Source organism: Anarhichas minor, unplaced genomic scaffold, assembly GCF_050575085.1.
Source record: "Anarhichas minor isolate MPS153535 unplaced genomic scaffold, ASM5057508v1 ptg000033l, whole genome shotgun sequence".
NCBI lineage: Eukaryota > Metazoa > Chordata > Actinopteri > Perciformes > Anarhichadidae > Anarhichas > Anarhichas minor.
In genome coordinates this window covers 7,828,240-7,844,538 of record NW_027466479.1, presented here as the reverse complement: position 1 = coordinate 7,844,538, position 16,299 = coordinate 7,828,240, and the positions used below count along the sequence as shown (strand labels likewise).

Genomic DNA, 16,299 nt, shown 5'->3' with positions numbered 1-16,299 from the left:
AAAAACGGATGAAACTCATATTGTTTAATCCCAGCTGTTCCACTTCTGCATAATTATGACCAGGAAATACATTCATAACTCTTCCGCTGCTATATTTATGTGAAATTCAATCATTTTGGCCGACCTTATTAACTTTTTCGTCTTTTTCGTTGTCTTCAGCCAGGAGAGTGTTTTCAGGTGAACTAAATTCGACCTTGAACTACAGGAGAGATGAAATACAGCAAGGAGATGGATGCAAATACATACTGTGTGCAGTCAGGGGACAAATATTTGAGTGCAGAGATGTACTGCAGGCCTCCAAACCAGCTGCAGCAATATGAAAGTTTGAATGTCTTCATGCCTCATGAACTCACGTGGAGCAGCAGGGGCTTGACATTTGCATGGTGTGGCTATCAATGACTTGTTGGCTTGAGACAGAGACGCACTGGGCTGCAGCTGTATCTATGGCATCGACTGAGAGTACAATCCAGCCAGGAAATAATGCAGAGAGAAAAGTGCTGCCGACAAGAACACCATTCCATCTTCTTATTTCTGTTGTTATAATATTATTTAGTAATATCTGTACAACCTCCCTTTTTGTCTTTTGGTTTTTATCATCTATAATTACGTATTTGTTAAAGGGATATTTTACCCAAATTACATTTTTTCTTGCCTACTTCTAGATCCATGCAGATAGTTCTGGTTTTATTTACCCGGGTTTAAAAATGGTTTTCATTTGTGGGCTCATGGCACCAAAAAAAATAAAATTGTAGAGTAGCATTTGTTTTAGTAGAATAGTTTCACATTTTGGGCAGAGTATAATGTGAATGTCAACATCACTCTCATGTCTGTGTCCAAGTACGGAGTCGGAGTCGGATGTGGTTAGCATAGCTTAGCCAAAGACAAGTTACTCACTGGAAGAGTCCGGCGTCGGATATTCTTTTCCCGCTATGGCGAGGGCATGACCCGCCCTAATCTGCCTCTGATTCTGGTCAATCCTGCCGGGTCAGGCCTTCGCCATAGCAGGATTCAAGCAATCAAGCAGGCGGGCGCGGTGACTGTGCACAGCTTCTTGAAGTGGTGTCGTCACAGCGAGGATGCCAGATTTAGTATCATTGTTTACTGTTTAGGAGACAAAAGTAGAGACCTGTCCAAGCTCCGTATCCGGCAACCTGCGCTATAGCCAAAGATGCTGCACGGAGGCGACCGGCAGACAGCAAAACTGTTCCGGAATATCTCCAACATGGAGCGCCCACTAAACTCACACATTGTTGTTTTAACTTCTTTGTTCATGCACGAGTTAAACACTAAAAATACGCTGTGTAGATAAGAGCGCTTTAGAGGTGGTGATAGGTGTATTTGTTATTTATTGTTTTATTATCATGAACTGACCCTTGAATATAAAAGTGCAAGTGACTTATCACATCTCTTGTGCAATGCTTGACAGGAGCTGCTTGTTACAACACCTTGTAACTCCTGTACAAATATAACAGTGAACAACGGCGGCACCATGTCAACTGGTGCCGCCCAATCTGCAGCAACAACCACACCCCTGGGTCACTCACGGGACCTCCAGCGACCTTCCAGCAACTTCCAACTCCCCCACAACTATCAACACTACATCACAGCAGCCCACGCGGTCCTCTGGAGCCACGTCACCAGCTGGGAGCGTTGGGGGACCAGCGGCCCCACGGCTTCAGCTGCAACGTCTGCCTCTTTGCTCGGGCCCTGCAGGCCCCATGCTGGTGCCTGTGATCTCTGTTCTGATCTGCGATGCATTGGGCTGATATCGTATCACAGATTCTGTCACACCATAATAATGCTCTGAAGTGCTTTGTCTGCAGTCTGAGTTCTTTTCCACTTTTGATCACGACTCAATCCCAAGACATGACGTATAATGCTAGGCTTCATATGTAAGCTACGTAAACACAGGATACATTTCTCTGGATGTTTTGGCAAATTAAATGCTAATTGAACTACTATTGGACTCTTAAATGTATTTTTTTATGACAAACTTTAGAAGCTGGGAGGGAAATAATGGGAACCGGAATAACTCACTGCAGCCGTCGTTAAAGTTATCACTTTCACCTGTGCTTCTTCCACTATCCACCCCGTTTGCCCTTGCACTGGTCTCGGTATGAAAAGGATACCCCATTGTATTCAAATAACATCACATTCAAATTCAGACCGTCTGTCGTGAGCCATCTTGTTTTGCTTTTCGTCTCTCATGAATCTGCTCACAGTGTATTTCAGTTCATCTGTGTAATCTTTGCAAACTGATGGCTTTTACAGTTTAGAATGAACATGTTGTCCGCTCTGGGTCAAGTAGTGTCACGTTCACAAATACCAAACTCTGACATCAACTGTGTGTTTATTAATTTGTCTTAATTATCGTCAGATTAACACGTCTTTTCACTGATCTTCCATGCAGCTTCAAATTCAAATAGGGAATCCTGCTTTACATTGTACTTCATTCAACGATGTGAAGCCAAAAATATATCGTCAAGTATTAATCTGTGAGTGTCTCACTAGATTCTACGTATAATCACAGCCATAAAAAGATATAATATAAATAGCTGCAATTTAGTGATTGGAGGCGTTTTTGCTGAACAGAACCAGCAGAGACAAGGTATCTCTTTTCAGCTGGCTCAGTTTTTGCATGTGTGGTCAAGAGCTGGGGTGGAGACTGGGGCAAGGCTTCCTGAATTCAAACAGGTATCAGGTTAAAAAACGGAAAGCCTTATAAAAGGCCAGCCTCTGGGGAAAGAAACAGTGAGTAGCTGTTACAAACAGCGAAGCGTTCACAAGAAATCTCTGGCTGTCTTGTTTGTCCTCAGCAGGAAGTCATCTCTCTTCCACCATGAAGTATCTTTTCCTGGGGCTGTTTCCACTGGGTCTGCTGGGATTCGTCTGTGCACTGGTAAAGATCCTCTTCACTGTAGTAGTACGAAGTAGATAAGTGTGGAAAAAAAACTAAATTGAATGGAAAAAACTTTTGATTATTCTTTTTCGTGAAATTTGTACCGCAAAACTCAAATAAACTCACTCCAATAATCCTTTAGACTTATGTTTTATATCCTCCCCTTGTACTTTCATTGTTAATGCCTTTTGTCATTTTAATCAATGCCAAAATTAGAAACATGCATTCGAAGAGTACTTTTTCCACTTTAAAATATTGTACTCCATGTTATGTTATGTCATAAATATGTTTGTTTCGTCCCTTTTTTCTTCACACATCACACAGGACACAGAACAAACATCCCGTGGTGCCACAGCAATACCCTTCACCTCGAAAACAAACAAGCCAGTTGATGACGACGCCACTGACGACCACAACAACAACAACAGCCCCACAACAACCAGCCCCACTGGAACCAGAACCACAGCCACCAGCCCCACAGGAACTGGAACCATAAGAACCAGCCCCACAGGAACCAGCCCCACAAAAAACGGCCCCAAAGGAACCAGCCCCACTGGAACCAGAACCACAGCCACCAGCCCCACAGGAACCAGCCCCACAGGAACCAGCCCCACAAAAACTGGCCCCAAAGGAACCAGCCCCACTGGAACCAGAGCCACAGCCACCAGCCCCACAGGAACCAGCCCCACAAAAACCGGCCCCAAAGGAACCAGAACCACAGCCACCAGCCCCACAGGAACCAGCCCCACAGGAACCAGCCCCACAAAAACTGGCCCCAAAGGAACCAGCCCCACTGGAACCAGAGCCACAGCCACCAGCCCCACAGGAACCAGCCCCACAAAAACCGGCCCCAAAGGAACCAGAACCACAGCCACCAGCCCCACTGGAACCAGAACCACAGCCACCAGCCCCACAGGAACTGGAACCATAAGAACCAGCCCCACAGGAACCAGCCCCACAAAAAACAGCCCCAAAGGAACCAGCCCCACTGGAACCAGAACCACAGCCACCAGCCCCACAGGAACTGGAACCATAAGAACCAGCCCCACAGGAACCAGCTCCACAAGAACCAGCCCCACAAGAACCAGCCCCACTGGAACCAGAACCACAGGAACCAGCCCAACAGCAACCGGCCCACCAGGAACCGGAACCACAGCCACCAGAACCATAGGAACTGGCACCACAGCAACCAGTCCCATCCCTGCCACAACGATGGGGACCAGACCCACATCGATGACGGGCACGGGTGGATTGACTACGAAGAGCGGACAGAGCCGCATCTTCACCTCTGTCAGTCTGCTGTTTGGATCAGTTGTTCTTCATGGACTTTGGCAGTGAGTTCCCTCTTGAGGCCCAGAGCTGGAGTGAGTCTTAAACTACAGTACTGTTGAACACATTGTAAATCTGAGTTCCTTCTTAGACGATTTGTGATTGAGGAAATACACCATAGCAGTTGTGTTGACCTTTGGATCAACCTGTATGTGTGTGTGTGTGTGTGTGTGTGTGTGTGTGTAATTGTATAATTATTTGTACATTAGTATAAGTATTTGCTTTGTCCTGGTGTGCTCAAAAAAATGATAAACTGAATAGAATAAACAGAATAAAAATAATTATACATGTCTTCTGGTCCATATAAGAAAGCATTCTGAAATGATTTCAGCTTATAGCGACATGGCGCTTTATCCTGGTGGAAGATGTAGCCGTCAGATGATAGCTACGCTGTGGTCATAAAGGGATGGTCATGGTCAGCAACAAGACTCAGGTAGGCTGAGGCGGATGCTCAATTGGTACTGAGGGTCCCAAAGTCTGCCAAGGAAATATTCCCCCGCACCATTACAACCCCACCTCCAACCCACAATTTTCCTGTTGTTAAATGACAGGAGTGACAGCCGGTGTGGCTGCTTAGCCCTTCTGCTTCAAGGTTCCAGCGTGTTCAGCGTTCAGAGATGCTCTTCTGTATGCCTCGGTTGTAAAGACTGCTTATTTGACTTACTGTCACCTTTTATAACAGCTCGAACAAGTCTGGCCATTCTCCTCTGACCAGAGAAAACACGCTCACTGGATATTTTCTCTTTCTCTGTAAACACAAGAGATGGTTGATGCTTGAAAATCCCAATAAATCAGCAGTTTCTGAAATACCCAAACCTGTCTGGCACGTTCAAAGTCACTTTAAAAAAATCAAGTACACTGAGTTTTTTTTTTTCTGTCTATTTTATGCATTCTTCCAGGAAAGGAATCTCAACAATGACCTTTATCCTGAAACTTAAGCTGTGCACATGAGGAAATAATATTTTAACTTATCAAATTGTCAATTATCTACCAGGAGGAAGGGGGATGTATTCACATTTCAATTCATCTCTTCACGATTACTGCATCCTTTTATCTGGCCATAAATGCACCCAATCTGAATAATATAATGGCGTGAAGCTATGTAAGTACAGGGAAGGTTGTATAGAAGCCGTTCACATCCATCATAGTTAAAAATTAAACCAGATGTCAACATCACAATGAGGAAGTTATCCGAATATTTTCCATCATTGTGAAAAATTCCCCTTCGAAAAAAACTAGAATATATTTAATATATAATGTTTACTAAAGTTGCCAGGTGCTCTAAAATGCACAGTAGTGGATTTGAGTTTGGGGTCAAAGAAGATGAGCAGTCGTTGAGGGGTTAGCTGGAGGGGCTTGTTATTATATTTTAAGAATTCATACTTCCTTATAACAGACCAGTGTCATAAAAACTGTGAAGCCTGAGTGTTTGATTGCTGTAACTTAACTATAGTGTTCTAACTTCGGAAACATGTGTCATGACGATGGTGAGCACTTATTAATTAGTGCAAAGATTACATAGAGGCATGCCTCTCACACACACCTCCCCAACCAACTTCCTTGACCAGGTCATACTGTACGTCATAAATTCACCCCTACCCTTCCTGGAACGAGATGTTTTTGTATAAAAGCAGGAACAAAAGGTTTCATCTCAGTTTTCCAGAAGAAAGTAGGAGTAGACCAGGTACCAGTGGAGGAACTGCCACTGCACTATACAAACACATCAGCCTGCCTCCTGTGCAATAGGACATTTTCAGCAACATTTCTGGTGGAACTCTGCATCCTCTTGACTCTCCACCATGAAGATATTGGCTCTGGGATTTTGCCTACAGGCTCTGCTGGCATTCAGAAAGGTAATTCTTTACAAAGTTCTTCAAGAAAATATGCCAAAACACTTTACTATCCCTGTAAAGATTATTTTTTTGCAGTTTGCACATAAGAAGTAACTGGTAAATAATTATTCTTGCATTAAAAACCTTGGCAAAGTCAGGTCAGTGGTTGAGTCATCCATGCAGATTTGTCCCATTGTCCTGAAAAGGTTCGATATGTTTGCCATGTTGGTCAATAGGTCGTGTACAGCCATCACATGTTTATTATACTGCTCTAATAGCAATAGAAACCTGCTTTATGTAATTGTTGTGCAAGTAGCCAAGACAAAACAGATGATGATGATTATTTGAGTGCTGATGGAATAAAGCCAATGCATTCACTGGAATTGCAGTTTAAGACAACATTATAACTGAAAACAAGTAAAAAACGAAGAAGTCTCTAACACAATGACTTGGCTAAATCATATTCAGAGATGGATAGATTGTAACTATGGAAAGTATTGTTGATATTCACTGTAGCTTTTATTCGTAACACTGACCTAAATCATTTTACAACTCTATTCCCAATCAGTTTCCAGTTGGAGCAACGACCACAACTCCACCTGTTTCTATTAATACATCAACTGCTGCCCCAACCACTACTGCAAGTGATCCGACCACAGCAACAACCACTCCCCCAACTACGTCTTCAACTCCTGCTCCAACCACTCATGCAAGTCCGACCACGGCAACAACCACTCCCCCAAATACGTCTTCAACTCCTGCTCCAACCACTCATGCAAGACCGACCACGGCAACAACCACTCCCCCAAATACGTCTTCAACTCCTGCTCCAACCACTCATGCAAGACCGACCACGGCAACAACCACTCCCCCAACTACGTCTTCAACTCCTGCTCCAACCACTCATGCAAGACCGACCACGGCAACAACCACTCCCCCAAATACGTCTTCAACTCCTGCTCCAACCACTCATGCAAGACCGACCACGGCAACAACCACTCCCCCAACTACGTCTTCAACTCCTGCTCCAACCACTCATGCAAGTCCGACCACGGCAACAACCACTCCCCCAAATACGTCTTCAACTGCTGCCCCAACCACTCATGCAAGTGTTCCTACCCCCACCCCCACAGACAATGGCTCAGAAATCAAAGCTTCTCTGCTGTTTTCTGTTGTGCCGTTGTTGCTCTACATGCTCTGCCCCTGAGCTGCAAAAAAATATTTCTGCGTTTAAATGAGGTTTGAGTTGGACTGAATAGATCCAAAGAAAATACTGAAAGATTTAATAAAATATATGTACAATGCAGCATGTACAGCATTTCCAGATTGTTCCTAAATTACTGTTTATTAATGAACTTAAGGTTTTTGTTAAATCAGGTTAACAGCAACATGTGATGTGATGATCTAAAGTCTATGTAGAATTAGGAATAAGTCGTTATTGAGAAAGAGATGTGATGACAGAGGCTCCTGATATATACTGTACGTGTGTCGGAGCTCACCAGAGCAACCCATTCAGTCTAAAGGCTGCAAGCGCTTTATGTTAGACCAAGTCAGTGATGACACAACTGTGATTGCTATACTGTCTGAATGTACAAATATATGAATATATTGACATTATATCAAAAATGATCACATTAATAAAAAAGACAAGCAATATTGTAAAGCTGGTTACCATCGCTCTTTGTTTATAAGTACCATTTGGAAAAAAAGCTTTGTGTAGATACAACATCATGATGAAGAAGAACTGTGCAGCAGATGTATAAAGTAATAAAAACAAATAACCACATAACTTGTTTATTTACATTTAGGTGCATATATTTGTATAATTCAATAAAAGAAGCCTAAGCAAAGCATGTAATCAAATGAGATTCCATAAAATATGAAAAGTAGCAATAGAACATAAAGTTAATGTTTCTATTACAACAGACTGATTCAAGGAAAAAAACAAAACTATATAGATATGCAGCTACTCAAAATGTGTATAACTTGTGTTTAATCTTCAGATCGACAGATGGCCAGCAGAGCCTGTAGATGACCTCCTTTGTACTGTTTCTGTTGGAAAGAAATTATGTTCACATGTAAAACATGCCTATACTTTCCCCTTGAAAGAATAAGAAATATTTTATTTGGATAGAAAACGCATTATCTGAACAATACACACAAAAACTTAGGCGTAATTAATACAGTTTTATGTGTGGGACCCACCTGTAGCGCGGTGTAGAGAGAAGTGCCTGTTAATTTGAGGTAGGCAGCTCGGATACACAGCAGATCTTCCTCCGCGTGAGAAACCATAATCCCCTGCAGTATCGGGGTCTGAAAGAGTGAAAGGTTTTCTGAGTGAATTTCTTTTAAAAATCTCGGACACTTGATGATTTCCCATGTATAGAATGTCAATTACATTACATACTGGTTATGCATTCACTTGAGAAAGACAAATATGCCCTGTTTGTCTGAATTAACGAGATACAGAAGTTTTCATTTACTTGAGAGCTTGATATAAAGGAAGCCTGTTTAGTTTGATTCAGTTTAATTTTGGTGTGCGTCTGAGGCATTGTTACACACTCGTGTCTGTTGCTATTATTTTGTTAACTTTGTGCAAGCCCCTGAGGATTCTGCAGGTGTGTCGACATAAAGCCCATTCTGATCTGCTGGACGCTGCGGTGTTTCTCCAGGATCAGTTGAACTGATATGGAATGCCTCACGGACATAAGATGATGCATCTGAAATGCATTCTGGCCGGCTCGTGGTCACTCAATAGACAATCTGGCAGTTGCGCCCCAGTTACACATTCATTGGGATGTGAATGCTGGATTAAACTAAACAGGTGTGTGACATCTTGGAATGCTGAGGTATCTCGTTCATTTAGAAAAAACATGTGAATGCATCCTGCTGCCATGGTTTAACCCAGTGGTTCCCAAACTTTTTCTGTCAAGACCCCCTTTGATGATATAGGAACATTGGACGACCCCCCCCGCAACCCGACCCCAAATTTTTCTTGGTTTTTAATGAATTGCATTATAATGCATGAACTGTATAAAATATTTTTATTTCTTTCTAAAATAAGTACATATCACTTCACAGTTTATTCTTCAGTTTGTTTAACTGGGGAAAAAAATAGCAATAATAAAATATATATAAAATAAAAAATATATAAAATAATTTGTAAATACAATTAACTTTATCTTTCTCTGTCGCTCCGTATCTTTCTCGCTCTGTGTCGCTGTGTGTCTCTCTCTCGTTCGCGCTCCCTCACTCTCTCTCTCCCTCGCTCGTTCGCGCTCTCTCGCTCGGGCGCGCGCTCGCTCTCTCGCTCGCGCGCGCTCGCTCTCGCTCTCGCTGGTTTTGCCACAGTCGGTCTGTGACATGAGCCGCTCTGGTGGCGTGGTTGGAACACAGTGCATGTCTCCGTCGGTTATTTTATATTGTTTTACCGGTGTATGTGTGCGTCTGTGTGTGTGGGTTGGTGATGAAGCCGCGACCCCCCTGTAGTACCACCGCGCCCCCCCTAGGGGTCGCGACCCCCACTTTGGGAACCACTGGTTTAACCACTCATCTTTGTATATTCTTTTCTCTAGTCTAGGCAGAGGCAAGAGGCAAATGTATCTACACGGAACAATTACAGGAAGGAATTTTGAGACATTCAAATTTAAAGGGATTAAAAGGGATTGGAAACAAACGATACTGTTACTATTATTATACATAGCACATGGGAGACAACACTAACAATGCAGTTCATTTATTTTTATGAATATTGTTTATGACTGAAGTAGAAAAAGAATATCATAGACAAGATTAAAAACAAAGACCATTTCCTTAATAATTACTTGATTAAATCATTAAGTGGTGTGTGAATGAGACATATTTAAACTTGATTCAGAGTCTTTGAACGGATAAATGCGATGATCAATCACTTCATCCATCCCTCAAACAGTCACAGTATAGTTTGATCATCTGATCATCAACTTACATAATCAGAATAAAAGGGACAGTGGATTTTGTCAGCTTCTTACCTTCGTGTTAACTAGTCTTTTGGCGAGGTAGGCGTAAGGGTTTTGGATGCACTGTACTGTCATGGCACAGATATCAAGAAACATTAGTGACTGATTAACATGGACATAACCCACGCAGTATCTCAAACAATATTTACCTAAAACCTTCAAACCCATTCGAATTTCCCCCGAGAACTTTTTCTCCAGAGCCTGATCCACCGTCTGTCCTCTCTGCAGCTCCAGTGCATCCAGGACTGTCAACGAGGGGAACCAACGTATTCATATTTCATAACAGTGAAGACTTTCTAACGCACAGAAACATTATGTGCAAGAACTGTTATGTGTCAGAACAATGTATCGCAGCCTCACCTTTGTTAAGATGGTCTGAGTCTCTAGAGGTCAGTATGTCAATCCACAGTCCCGCTTCACCTTTCTTCCCATTCAGCGAAGCAGAGAGAGACTGGATGACAACAATAAAACACAATCAAAAAGAGGGGAAACCTCAGACTTAGTCTGGCTTACAACCAGGAGGAAATGACTTTTTCTCTAGTACAGTAGTTTTGTGGTTTGCCTGTTTTTCATAAAGTGACACCCAAAATGAGTGATGCTCTGGCAGATTCATTTAAGATGACAGATTTCCCCGTGCAACAGTGCCCCTTATTCCCAGGTGTATCACAGGTGTGATGCATGTTAATGAGTATCAGTGCAGTGTTAAAATGTTGCATTACATCTACTTTATCAAATTAAAATATAATACTAAAAGCTGAAAAGTATCATGGAAAATATTACCTCAATATCTCTTTGAACTCCACTAGCAACAGCTTCTTTCTGTCGGAGGGAGAAAACACCTTTAATTGCTATTTCATATCCAAGATACATTGTTTACATAATGTCAAATGTTTGAAGCTGATTGATTACTAATTACTGACAGTATTAAGGTCTCTAGCTGTACTTCTGAGGTTAAAGGTGACAATAAAGCAAATAAATATATAAATTACATTCAACAAAGCCAAAAGAAGTTTAGAAAAGTCTCCGCTGGTTTCTCCTTTCAGTTCCTTGTCCAGGTCCTTCTTGAACACTGAAACAAAGGGTTATACGGATTAGTGGGTTTTAAATGTTCAACAACAATCAACCCCGCCAAAATAAAACACATGGGAGAAAGATTAGAAAAGTTCTGTGATTTACATTGTTTGTACGTGGCGCTGATTTCTCGAAGCTTCGCTTCAGATTGTGTACACAGGATCTCCAGCAGTGTTTCCTCATCTGTGCCGAAACCCTGCAGACAGACACACACACACACACACACACACACACACACACACACACACACACACACACACACACACACACACACAGCGCATACTGTATATATATATATCCTGGGATAGACAGACAGCCAAGGCAAAAGCCACCCAAAATATGTACACAAACACCCACTCACCACCATGGCCTGTTGCAGGCGATAAACCTCATACTGCAGAGAAGGCATCAGCAGCTCCAGCAGCAGAAGCTCTAGTTCTCCACCCACAGCTTTCTTCACACCAGCTGCCAGGTCCTGCCAAGTCAGAATAGACAATAAACTCTCTGCTGACTCTCCATCAAACAGCAACTATTACTGAAGGCCTTTTTAAAAAAAGAAAGAAAAGTGAAAGTCCTGCATTCAAAGTTCTTTCTCATTCTCATGTGTATGAGTATCAAAATAAACTTAAAGTTTAAGTACTTATGCATGAATGTGTACACATGCTATTTTTTTTTATCCAGGTAGCTTAATCCAGTGAATTTCAACCGCTGTGCCACGGCACCAGTGTGCCGTCAGGTGTGCCGTGGGAAAATGTCCAATTTCACTTAATGAGTCCAAAAAAACATTATTTAGTTGTTGGAAATACGTTGCCATTGTTGAGCGTCTGAGCTGCACTATAGTGTCTGGCTATAGTAATAAATACTCTTCCATGCCAGTGGGTGGCAGTAGGTACCGCAGTAACGACCGTGTTCATTTAAGACAGTGGAATGAAATGACGCGCGGGAGAAGTTGCGGAGAAATATTTGAAAAGGAAAAATGCTGACTCTGAACTGGGCCCTGGACAAAATAACCCAGATGAAAGGCTGAGTAAGGATCAACACATTGAGAGACTTGGCATTAAATTGTCAGCATATATCCGGCCCTCGGTACAACGGCCCCCCAGAAAATACCATGTTTATGATAACTGGCCCGCCACACCACAGAGCTCCGGGACGAAAAGTGGCGATGTGAGCTGACTTTATGTGCAACATAACGAAGCATCTCACCGCGCTAAACCTCCAGCTTCAGGGACGGGGACGTGTGATCACAGTGTGATCACAGACATGTGTGATGCAGTAAAAGTCTCCACCGCTGTGTTCCCGACTGCGCATTTTGCTGATAAACTGGGCGCACTTGGCACGGAGTTCACTCTGCGATTTACCGACTTTGCAGCTCAGAAATTTAAATCTGAACTGCTCAGCAATCCGTTTGCAGTTGACGTGGAAAGAGCACCTGTGGAGCTGATAGACCTCCAGTGTAATGACACTCAAGGTTAAGTGTGACTCTGAGGGCGCTGCACAGTTTCCAAGCTTCACCCCTGAAACGATGCCTTAACTCCGCCTACATGCTGCTCACACGCTCTGCATGTTTGGGAGCACATACCTGTGTGCGCAGCTGTTCTCTGTGATGAAGATGAACAAAAACCCACACAGGAGTCGTCTCACTGACGCACACCTTCAGTCCATCTTGAGGGTTTCCACAGAACTTAACCCCAGATATTAATGAACTGGCAGCCAAGAAAAGATGCCAAACATGGCTCTGTATGCATAAAATAATGTAGCCTACCTAAACATGTATTCTTTTTGCACTTTGTGCAATATCCCTTCTATACTGTTTATTAAATGGTGACTCTATTTGGCCCTCAACGTAGTCACAATTTCTTATTTTGGCCCTCTCTGTGATTGAGTTTGACACCCATGACATATATGCTGTATTATGCTAAAAGGTGTCATTTTGTAACGTTTTTGGTTGTTGGTGTGCCGCGGGATCTTTTTAATGTAAAAAATGTGCCGCGGCTCAGAAAAGGTTGAAAAATACTGGCTTAATCCATGATAATACTTCATAATGTATGTGTTGATTTATATTTTAATATTACAAATCCGAATCTGCAAAGTAGCCAATAAATAATGTCAAATAAATGTAGTGGTAGTAAAAAGTACAATATTGGTCTCCATCATTTAGTGACTTAAGTATAAAGTAGCATAAAATGGAATTATGCAAGTAAAGGAAGTACCTCAAAATTGTACTTAAGTACAGTACTTGAGTAAATGTAGCCTAGTTACATTCCACCACTGGACGCCTTGCTGTATTTGAATGTGTTTCATTCTGTTTTTATTCTTGTCCTTTAGCAGTATTATTGAGCCGCTTGGTAGCAACCGCCTGTACTAAGACGTGTAAAAGCTTAAAATGTAACAAGAGGGGTATTTACTGACATACGTTATATCGTAGAACAAAATGTTCAAATCCCTTAAGCTTGTGTTGACCACAGACCTTATTTCAGACGTATCACCAAAAAACCCACTGACATCGAGGCGAGGGAACCGGAAGTGAAAAGATGCTGACTGATTTTCAGGTTTTAGGACTCATTACCTCACCACTCTATGGACCCGTAAGAGTGTGCTTCATGACAATTTAAATAACAATACCAGTTCTGTGTTGGACTTCCCAAAGATACTCTGATAGGCTGTTACTATGCAACTCAAAGGAGATTCCTGCCGGTTTGACCACAAAGTGTCGGTGTGGTAGTATCTGCTAGATGCTATCACCTCATTGTGTAAAAGAAACAGTTTATGTATCTACAGCATCATATTCATGCTCTGTGATATTACTTTAGCGTATACCGCTCCCTCTCTAAACAAAGGTGTGTCCTAAACCCTTAGAAACCTGTCTAGATAATGTTTGTGCAGCAAACACTCGGAGGTTACAGATGAACAAACACACACATTTGCAACACACAGTATCGTCGTTGCAACTCAACACTCTGTTGTATTGCATGACCTGGATTCTTGTGAGGAATATTCTACATTTTAAACTGTTACTCTGAATGCCATGTTTTAGTTTCTACATGCTTCTTATAGAACCGTTTTCATCTTGTCAGATTCGGTAAGAAGTGCTGCGTGTCCTGACCTTTTGTGTAATTTCTTCGAAGGTCTTGGCGATCGCTTGTCTCTGAGCGTTGGTCCGATTGGTTAGGATTCTAACCAGAGTCACCGCATCTGAGCCAGGTACACAATGTTAGGAAACTACGTTTAATCATGGGGAGAGGGATGAAACAGTAGGACTGTGTACAGCTTCATGCAACATTGATGGTCGACAACACCGCTTTCTAAAACCAGTTTTATCAGCAGAAGTACCTTTCTTCTCCAGCGCTGCCTGGATCTCCATGGCATCCTCGTCAGGGCGGAAATTAGGGAAGGGTCGCACCGTTCCAAGGGTTCCCCAACACATGATCTACATGATGAATAGCGAGAGTAAGAGAGGGGGAAACAAACAACTCTGAAATCAAAAAAAGAAGAAGAGGAAGTAGTAGTGGCTTGGAGAAGTAGTTCGACAACATAAGTGCTGAATTAGTAACACAGTATTGTGCTGCTCAGTCTTAAACATCACATTCCACCACGCACATAGTGACTTTTGCTGATAACGTTAGAAGGAATGCGGTTAATCAGAGAACACAAGACACCAGATTACTTTATCTGAGACTGTGGTGTCTTGGTAACTGAGTCACAAAGCGACGGCAGAGGGAAGACGGAACGGTCTACTTACATGCGATTGGAAGTACTCAGGGTCCATGGCTTTGTTTGAACTGCAAGAGATGAATGGTCCACACACATGCAGAAATATAGAGTAAATAAATAGCACACACACAGGAACGAGGGCACAGTATAGTTGAAACGACACCATTTGATAGTGTCAATAGTATAGGGAAAATTGAAACAAACCTGATCAATCACTTGATCACAGTTTATTCATGACTTGTATTTATCTCAACAAAACAATTAGACTTTAACCTCTTTAGCCCGAACGAGTATTACGTATTATCCATAAGGGACTAAGAAGCCCAACATGACAACAAACACATGACAAAATCACACACGAACATTTTCTCACAGTACCTTTAAAGAATGCTTATTTTTCCTACCTGTAACAGAACGCTGTGGCAGCTGCAGGAAGGTGTGGAGGCAGAGGAGATTTCTTTTCACAACCTCCTGGAATCAGCCCTGTATCTCAGTCCCACCCTTACTGTGCCACACCTTCTGCAGATCACCCACCTGACTGTGGATCAGTCAGCTGACCAATCGGTGCCGAGCACCCTCACGGCTTTGCCAGCACCATTGGTCGGTAGAATTACTGTGACAACCCCAGTTGTAAAATACTGACATTCCTCGCAGGGAGGGAATCCAGACATGCAGGTTTGTTTACAGGTCGCCTTCGTTGTGAAATGACCATGAACTGTACATCCTGACGCTGGTCTGGCTGAAAATGTGAGGAATTGCTTTTGTGTTAGATTATGCAAGGAATCCTCTTCGTTGAAGGATTGTTTAGTGTGAATGTTTTCAACCTACAGCTTTGTCCTTTTACAGCCCGCCTCCAAGATGGAGCACATGTCTGATAAACAAGCCCACCAGGCAACATGCCAGGTAGGTCAGCGAGCGGCCAGCTCTGGTTTCAGAGTAAAACAGATCTCCCTGAGACTGGTGTGCTTGCGTACAACCCGATTGTCTTTTGGCTCCAAAACCTGAAGGCTGAATTGTGTCACAAGATATAACAAAAGTTTTTTTTTAGCACCTGCATTTGTGGCTGCAAGTGATAACGATCTAATACTCCACAAAAACGCTTATCGGCCCTTTTCCCTTCAAGAGAAGGGACAGAGGGCCAGAGACGTATCACATCCACTTTCAAACTCAGCAGGCACAGGTTACAGTTCATACAAGTTATTGTGTCTCACTGAAACACCCAGCAGAACACCATTTGCCCCATAAGGGGATTTCTAACAGGATACGCAGCATGATAAAACCATTGAACAAGTGCATCCAATGCTCTGTGTGGCTCTCACTTGTACCTGCTGCTCACCTGCAGAGCACAAAGAAATACGAGACCTGTGTGGTTATTACAAACAAAGCTGATCAACAGCAAGCTCTTTTTCTGCCTCTTGGTAATGTTAATCTAAGATTTGCTGCGCTCAACATCCAT

General features: G+C 42.6%; 1 protein-coding gene across 1 annotated transcript; it reads right to left on the bottom strand.

Moving 5' to 3' along the window:
* Positions 1-8,052: 8,052 nt before the first annotated feature.
* On the bottom strand, positions 8,053-14,898 carry anxa14 (annexin A14). Its single transcript, XM_076106414.1, has 12 exons — positions 14,872-14,898; positions 14,463-14,559; positions 14,236-14,324; positions 11,491-11,604; positions 11,235-11,325; positions 11,048-11,127; positions 10,839-10,877; positions 10,419-10,509; positions 10,208-10,303; positions 10,071-10,126; positions 8,266-8,373; positions 8,053-8,112 (listed from the first exon to the last, which is right to left on the bottom strand). The coding sequence occupies exons 1-12, from the start codon at positions 14,896-14,898 to the stop codon at positions 8,053-8,055; spliced, it is 948 nt and encodes a 315-aa protein (XP_075962529.1).
* Positions 14,899-16,299: the final 1,401 nt, after the last annotated feature.